Here is an 8,458-nt window from a genome sequence, read left to right as displayed (position 1 = left end):
GAGCCCCCCCTCCCCGGGGCCGCCCGGAATGGGGTCGCGGCGCTTCCGCCCCTGCAAGCCCGGCTGGTCCCGGCCCGGCCTCCCGCTCCTCCTCCTTTCCTTGCCTTTCCTGCGCGGAGCTGCCGCCGCCGCCGCCGCCGCCGCTGCAAGCCCGGCTCGGCTTCCTGTTCCGCGGCCTGGAGGCGGCGGCGGCGGCGGGGCCTCGGTGGGGCGCCCATGGCGGCGGCGGCGGCGGGGGTCTCGGGCGCGGGGCTGTGCGGGGCGTCGCTGGCCTCGTGCCTGGGCCTGGCCTGCGCCTACGTGGGCAGCCTCTACGTCTGGAAGAGCCACCTGCCCAGGTGAGCCCCCCCCCCGGAGGCGAGGGAGGGAGGAAGGAGGGAAAGGGGGGGTTGAAACGCGCCCGAGCGACCCGGGCTGCAGCGCACGTGCAAACACACGCACGCACACCGACACGGGGTCCCGGCGGGGAAGGGGGTGGGAAGAAGGCAGCGGGACCCCCGTTCCCACGCTCAGCCGCCAACCCGGGTCAGGCAGGCGGGCGGGCCTGCGGCTCCCCGTGCAAAGCTGTGCGGGGGCTCCGCTTCGGAGCGTCCTCTTGAACCCCGGGCTCGGCTTCCTTCCCCTGGGGAGACGCCACAGGAGGGCCGCCTTTGAGGGAAAGGGGCAGCGGAAGGTCAGGCCTGCTTGTGCGTGTGTGTGTGTGTGTGTGTGTGTTTGTTTTGGGTCGGGGGACTGATCCAGGCGGGTCCTCAGGCTCTCTCTCTTCCCGCCCCCCCCCCCAAGCAAGCCCGCGCCGGGCAGCCTCTTTGCAAGAAGGAGAAGGATCGGGCCCTGCTGCCTCCCCCCACCCACCCACCTTTCCCCCCTCGGGCAGCGCAGGGGCCGTCGGAAGAAAGGAGCCGAGCTGTGGGGGTGCTGAGCCCCCACCCGCAGCCCCTTTTGGTTCCTGCCTCTTCTGGGTGCCCCGGACCCCTTCCCTTCGCCTTCGGCCCTCATCCTGCCCGGTCCTTCTCCCTCCAGGGACCACCCCGCGGTGATCAAGCGGCGGTTCACCAGCGTCCTCGTCGTCTCCCTCCTCTCCCCCTGCTTCATCTGGGCCTGGAAAGAGGTGACCGGAGTGAAGGTGAGCACAAAACAACAACAAAACAACCCCCCCCCCCAAAAAAAAACCTGGAGATTTTGTTCTCCCTCCCAAACCTCTTTCAGTGCCTGCTTATTTATTTGCTTTTCTACAACCAGCCATTGCAGATGGCTTTTCATCCAGGATATCAAAGGCTGTTTACAGACCCTGAAACCAGGTCGGGAAATCTTTTTTTTTTTTTTTGGTGGGGGGGAGTTTACATAAGCTTGGCCTCACCCTTTTAATACAATACCACTTTTAGTTCTTTTTAAAGATTGGTATTAGACTTGCTCTTTTAGCTTTTAAATGCTGTTTTAACAAGGCAAAGCCACCTTGGGCCCTTTTGGGGAGGAAGGCGACCTAGAAAGAGTTGAAAGAAAGAAATTGCCGCAGCTAATTGTAGCTAATTGACAAGAGGCCAGTGGGGCACAGGGCAGAAGCCTCCTGGCACCGTATCAGTGAGCCGCAATGAACTGGGGCAAATGGTGGAAACCTTTCCCGTGGCCAGCCTGCGTCTCTGCCCGTGGCCCGTCTTTGCCTTGTGTCCGTGTGGTGCGCTGATCCACGGGGGCGGATTTCCGCTGAAATCATCTTCTCTTCCACTCAGCCAGGTCCATCCCTGTTCACCCTCATGGGCTTCCGGCTGGAGGGCATCGTGCCGGCGACGGTCCTCCCTCTGCTGCTAACCATGGTCAGTAAGTGCTCACGCTCTCGCCGAGAGCTTGGTCGGTAAGCCCCCAAAAGTCATGGCCACCCCCTGCATCTGGCCCTCCTCTTGCGTTGCAATGCCCATGCGCTGGCGAGGGACTGTGAGAGAGTTTGTGTTTGGGTCAGGTCTCCTTCAGCCTAAGGTCCTTCACCAGGGCTGCTAGGCAGATAAACATGGGGAGAAGGACCATCTAGGATGGATGACCTTGTGTCGGTTGGAGGAAAGTAAGCAGGCAATAAGCCTCTATAAACATAACAATATGCAAGCTTAGAAAAGGAGGCTGTTGTACTTTGGGCACCTCCTGAGAAGGCCAGATTGCCTGGGGAAAGTGGAAGGCAGCCGGAAAGGAGGAAGGCCCAACATGGGATGGATGGACTCCATCAAGGAAGCCACAGAGTTTGAGCAGAGGAGGGCTGTTGAGTACGGGGACCTTTTGGAGAGCCTTTATGGCCCAAAGCGTGAGGCGGCTTGATGGCATGGAGCAACCATCCCTTGGAAAAAAGGAGAAGGAGTGTGCCTTTTTCTTCACTGGCGGCACAGAAATGGCGCTGGCCAAAGACCAGGGGGAGAAACCTGCCCGTCTCTCTCTGTGACAGCCGGCGGGGTTCCCTGCACCGCCTTCCCCAGTGTCCGATGGCAGTCAGGCTAAGCTCAAAACAAAGCTGATTTGAGTTTTTAGTGGTTTGCGAGGGGCATGAAAGGGCCCCTTTTCCTCCCGTGAGCTCACAGTGGTGTTCATGGCTTTCATCCTCCCAACAGTCCTGCGAGGGAGGTCAGGCCGATTGAGAGGGACTGGGCTTAAAGCCACCGAGCGAGTGTCTGGGCTTGAACCCGGGTTTCGGTGGACAGGACCCCATTCTTTGACCAGAAATACAGTTGGGAACTTTAAAAATATTGTTTGAATTCATGTGCCATGCGACCTGAAAGTGTCTATGGGGGTGGGTGAGATCCTTAACTTTGGAATATAATTAGCGCCGATGGATATGTCGTCTCAAAGGCAAAGGCCGGTTTTCTTTCCTTCTCAATAGAAGGAGGAACAGGGTCCAAACTGGCGGCATGCCGCCCCCTCCCCGAGACCCTTACTGGGTCCTCTCGATGGGCCAAGGGGCCAATCCTGCCGTGCGCTCACAGAGATGCTCTTTCCCGCCAGGTCCTGTTCCTCGGGCCTCTGATCCAGCTGTCGATGGACTGCCCCTGGGACCTGGTCGATGGGGTGCGAGTCGCCTTGGGTAAGGCCTCCTGGGTGGATGGATGCGGGACGGCAACGCTTGCCTCCATGCAGAGTTTGGAGGGAGGAACCTTTTCCCACCCCCACCCCCCAAAGGGTCCAGAGACGGTGCCGGACAAAACGGGATAGCCTTGCCAGCGGGGTGGGGTGAGCGAGGGGTATAGAGGGGGCTGGAAAACTGGCAAGGCCCACGGTGCTCCCACATTATCCGGGGTGGTGGTGGAATCAAAACAGAAGTGACCGGGTGGCCATGGCAGGTTTCACCACTCCCAGGGTCCTGCAAAGCAGAGCATGATCTTTGGTGGCTCAAAGGGAAGCTTGGCAGGAGGTCTTTGGGGGGGGCGCATGGAGGGGCTTCTGAAAAGCCCGGAGGGGGGGAAGGTCTACCGCCTGCAATTCGCTTTCAAGAATTGCGGGTTTCGTCAGTTTTGGTGCCACCCGATCTCTCTCTCTCTCTCTGCCACCCTGGCCTTCTTTCCTCTGCTCATGGGAGTTTTGAATTTCAGCCCAGATCTGGCAGTTGTAAAAATAACCCCAACCAAACAAAAAAAGCAAGCCCTGCCAGAAGGCTCAATCAGTCCCACGTCATCTGGGCCGCCTTGTCCTCAGAACGTGTGCCCGGCGCTGGCAGAGGAGCCCCCTTCAGACGGTTGTCCGATCCACCTCTGGCCTGGACGCCGATATCCCATGGGGCTGATTTCTCACCCAAAGTCTTACAGGATCCTTGGCGTTATGGGGAGAACTGTGGCTTTCCTACTTTGTTAGGGGGTGTGTGTTTTTTTTCTCCTGGGGGGGCCACCCTGAGGCACCGGGCGTTGGCACATAGCTGCAGCTGCACCCCCAGGCATTGGGTGGCCGGTTTGGCGGGGGGGGGTCAGCCACAATAGCAGAGTGTTAGATATCATCCTCCCTGCCCTTAGGGTACAGAGGCCGATCTTTGAAAGGAAGCCTTTCTTTCCCCTTTGCACGAGGAAACCACCGCAGGTTTCCAACAGGAGAGCGAGATTTTTTTTCCCCCTTGTCAAAAGCAGCCTTTGAAACTCTCCTCGACTTGAGGCCGATCGCCCTCCGGCCCTTTTCCGTTTCTCTGCGCGTGGGGAAAACCGAAGAGAATGGGCCTCAGCGATAAATGCTGCTGTTCCTCTGCTGTCCTTCTCCTCCCCCCCCCCCCAGACCCCGGCTTCTGGCTTCTCTGTCTGACCGACATGCGCTGGCTCCGAAACCAGATCATCGCTCCGTTCACGGAGGAGCTGGTCTTCCGCGCCTGCATGCTCCCCATGCTCATCCCCTGCACGGGATTGGGGCCTGCCATCTTCACCTGCCCGCTCTTCTTTGGAGTGGGTGAGTACCGCCTGTGCGAGGGGCACCAGGGTGCGTGTGTGTGTGAGGGTTTGCGGCCCGTTACCCCCACCCCGTTACTTGCTATCAAGAGGGACCAGATGGGGGTCTATTCCCCACCCCCCTCCTCTGACTCCCTTGGAGACCCAGCCTTTTTCTGTAACAAATCTACCGGGTGGCGTTGCTGTGCTAACGGGATCGGGGAGTTCCAGCGCTGCTGAGAGTTAGCAGGGCACCCAAACCAGCCCCTGTTCCTCTTGAGCGGTTAGTTATCAACATCCTGAAGTCCCGTCTTAAGTCCTGTTGCTTAACGCTGCTGGGGTTGTGCTCCGTGTGTGGTCATTTCACATTGCTTGGAAGGCGCCGGGAAGTATCCTGTCGCCTGGATGTGGGGTAAAAGAGGACTGGCGTCGGGGTCTTCCTCTGGCCGACTTCCTGTCTCACAATTGGTTCTGTGACCTGTCTCGGAAACAGGACACCCAACGGGTAGAGGACCGCGAGCCGGCTGGAATCAGGAGGACGACAGCGGTGCAACTGCCCGACGGCTACCTTTTTGATCCCTAAGATACAGGCCAAAGACTTGGCCTAAATGCCCTTGGCCCGCTGCCTCCACACATTTCCAGGGTGTATAACCAGAACTGGCCACTAGAGGGAACCAGACTATGCTAGGTTTGCCCTATCCATGCTTTTCAGCACATATATGTGTGTGTTGGGGGGCTTGGAACCCCCAAAAGCCCCTCCTATGAATACCACAGTCCTACTGTAGATAAATATGTTCCCCAAAGACCTAATTGTGCCACTCTCTGTTCCTTTGTAAACCAGTTGGGTTTCCTTGTCAGACGGAGAATTCTCTTTATCTCCATTTGGGGCCACTTCTGGGGAGCCCCCCCCAGCTCTTCGGGGGTGGAGCTCAGGATACCGAACGCAGTTGTGGGTACTTTCCTGTCTCTGAGCCTCCTCTGCTTTCTCCCTCCTAGCTCATTTTCACCACGTCATTGAACAGCTGCGATTTCGCCAGGGAAGCACCGCCAGCATATTCCTCTCTGCAGGTAAGGGGGGGGGCATTGCCATGATCAGCAAGGGGGCAGCGGCATGCAGATGGAAGACCAGGTTGGCCGTCGAGGTGCCGAATCTAGACGTCTTGCTTTCTTTGGAAGACCGCAATGTCCTCTTGGGGAGGGGGCACGGCTGAGTGCCAGCGGGAATGCCTGCTGCTGAAGGCCCAGGTCCTCCTGGGTGCCCTTGGAAGAAAACAGGGAGCCGATGAAGGGAAGGCCCCCTCCTCGGCAGAGCGGCTACCTTCAGAGCCGATCGTCAGGGGGATCAACGGACAAACCGATCGGGTCCAAGGTGTCTCTGCATGAATACAGGGACCTAAGGTTATAGTTTATACCCCAGTTGTTCGCTGAGGAACCGCACTGTGCCTCTTCCAGCGGAGCGAGTTTTGCCCAACGCCCGTCTCTCTGCTCTCTTCTCCGCAGTGTTCCAGTTCTCGTACACAGCGGTCTTCGGCGCGTACACCGCCTTCATTTTCATCAGGACAGGTGGGTGAAGATGTCGGGGGAAGGAAGGGCTTGAAAATGAATCCTCCCTACGTGGGGAATTTAGCAGGGAGACTCCCGAGTTTTAATCCAAAGGGCAAGACCTGCTTCGGGGTGCGCATCGAGAGGGAAAAGGTGTAGAAAAAGCGACCGGGATTCTAGAATCGTTGCCGATGATCGGGTTCTCTGCCCTTTGCCCGTACCGCTAGCAAAATGTGAAGGACTGATCCAGAGGTCTTTGACCAGGATGACGTTAAGACCCATGATAACTTTTGTTTCACCCAATGCTCCGTGGTTGTGGTTAAAAGAGCAGGCTTGGGTGGGGCATCGAGAGGGAATTCTTCCCCAGAATCACTCACAGGCGTACCTCGGTTGGTGAATTTAATGCGTCCTCCGGGACGTTCCGTATTGCGAACTCATCAACCAAAAATGCGGCTTCCCCTAGGAAGGCATGCACGGGGGCGGCGCTATAAACCTCCCAGGCCCAATGAGTGCATCCTGGGGAAACTTGCTTTGCAGGGCGAAAAAAAGCTTGTAAACCAAAGCATTCGTTTCAATGGATTTTCCTTCGTAAACCGAAAATCACGATAAGTGAGGTGCTCGTAAACCGAGGTACGCCTTCTATATTCCATCCACCTTTTTTTCCTGTCGTCTCCATAGGGACTAGCTTCTTTGCAAGTTGCCTGCTAGAGGATTTTGCTTGACGGCCGCTTGCCTTCTCTCTCCACAGGGCACCTCATTGGGCCCGTTCTTTGCCACTCGTTCTGCAACTACGTCGGCTTCCCGGCGGTGGGCGCCGTGCTGGAGCACCCGCAGCGCCTCCTGGTGGTGTCCTTCTACCTGCTGGGGGTGGCCCTCTTCTGCCTCCTCCTGCACCCCATGACGGACCCGGCCTTCTTCGGACACTTGCCCATCTGCTCGCTCTCCAGACTGACCTCGCCCCCAAACAGCCTCGGCAGCTTCGCCCTCTGCTCCTGACACCCGGCTTGGGGGCGGGGGGACTCTTTTCACCCCCCTGGCGTTAACCACTCCGGCACACGGGGCCATCCTGCACGCCTCGGCGGGAAGGGTGCCGAGCGCGGCCGGACCTCCGGCATCTTGTGGGGGAGAAGCTGCGTCCGAAACCCGTGGGGCAAGCCAAGCCACACCAGCGCCCTCTGCCCTGAGCCACCCAGTCCTTTTTCTAGATCTGTGGGGCAGGTCGCCTTTTCCTTCTGGGGCCCCCAAAGAGCTCTATTTTTATTATTAAAGTACTTTAAGGAGACATTTGGGTCGTTTCACGGGCGTGATTTTTGGGGTCGGTGGCTTCCGTCGTTCCCTGAGATTCAGAGGAACTCAGCCTTTTTCAGGGCAGGCTTGTGTTTCGGGCGGTAAGCCAGCCCCATTGGGGGGGGGCAGGAGAGAGGTTACTTTTCCTTGGTTTCCCCGACAAACAGAAAACCCGGTGTGTTACGAGCTATCAAACCGAATCCCACTTCGGACGATCCTAGTAGGATCTTCCGAGGCATATTAGCGGTTTTGCCTGTGACGCTCCCGCCAGGAGCGGGACCCTCCTCCCAAATCCTAGCCTGGCCCTCTCCCTCCCACACAGCACGACACAGGCTCTGAGAGAAAAGCCACAAAGGGTCAGTTTTGGGGTCCCCGGAGAGCTGATGGGAGGTGCCTCCCCCTCCGTAAAAAAACCAGAAAACGCACAGAGGGAGAGAGAGAGAGGCTCCCTACCAGCCGATGCAGGCGACCGAGCATCACAGCGCCTCCCGGTGTGGCCAAGACAGAATGGCCTGAGGCCAATGGGCGTTTCTCAGGGGCACAAGACTTTTGTGCCATCGCCCTGGCTGGCACATGGATCAAGAGTGTGGTGTTGTGGCTAGAGCCGGCGAGGACTCTGGAAGCTTGGGTTCAAATCCCCATTCCGCCACGAAAGCTGACTGGAGGGGATGTGGAACTGGTAGAGTCACGCTTCAAAAATAATACAGTGGTGCCTCGCTTAACGACGTTAATTTGTTCCAGTGAAATTGCTGTAGAGCGAAAACGTAAAGCGAAAATAAAAAATCCATTGAAACACATTAAAACCCAGTTAATGCGTTCCAAAGGGCTAAAAACTCACCGTCCAGCGAAGATACGGCAGCCATTTTCGGTGCCTGTATAGCAAGGAATCCGTCCCTAAGCACAGCGGGGAGCCATTTTGAGCACCTGGTGGCCATTCTGAAAACCCGACAATCAGCTGTTTTGATCGCCGTAATGCGAAGGATCAGTTCCTGAAGCAGGGAACTGATCTTCGCAAAGTGAAAAAACCCCATTTAAAACATCATTTTGCGATCGCAAAAACGTGAAGCAGATTCTTCGTAATGCGGGGTAATCGTTAAGCAGGGCACAACTGTATCTCACTTGAAAGCCTTACTAGGGTCTCTGTAAATCGGTTGATGGCACATCACCACCAAGGCCACAGAGAGGCAGGGGTGGGTGCCCAGACGGCAGGCGTCACCTGTTGCTTGCATGCACCCCTTCCCACACACGCAACG

At 57.6% G+C, this 8,458-nt stretch overlaps 1 protein-coding gene across 2 annotated transcripts; it reads left to right on the top strand.

Annotated features, from left to right (window-relative positions):
* The first annotated feature begins 6 nt into the window (after positions 1–6).
* On the top strand, positions 7–7,202 carry RCE1 (Ras converting CAAX endopeptidase 1). Of its 2 annotated transcripts, none has more exons than XM_072984401.2 (8): positions 7–338; positions 1,021–1,123; positions 1,732–1,811; positions 2,980–3,058; positions 4,231–4,398; positions 5,373–5,444; positions 5,877–5,939; positions 6,667–7,202. In XM_072984401.2, exons 3-8 carry the CDS (start codon positions 1,752–1,754, stop codon positions 6,912–6,914), a joined length of 690 nt encoding a protein of 229 aa, XP_072840502.1. In that variant the 5' UTR covers positions 7–338; positions 1,021–1,123; positions 1,732–1,751; the 3' UTR covers positions 6,915–7,202. The 2 variants fall into 2 exon arrangements, with proteins under 2 accessions (XP_072840502.1, XP_072840505.2); XM_072984404.2 differs by having other exon boundaries at positions 130–338; positions 1,728–1,811.
* The last annotated feature ends 1,256 nt before the right edge of the window (positions 7,203–8,458 follow it).

This window comes from Pogona vitticeps, chromosome 15 (genome assembly GCF_051106095.1).
Source record: "Pogona vitticeps strain Pit_001003342236 chromosome 15, PviZW2.1, whole genome shotgun sequence".
In the NCBI taxonomy this organism is placed as follows: domain Eukaryota; kingdom Metazoa; phylum Chordata; class Lepidosauria; order Squamata; family Agamidae; genus Pogona; species Pogona vitticeps.
The sequence above is the reverse complement of the archived record's forward strand: the minus strand, read 5'-3'. Positions and strand labels throughout refer to the sequence as shown.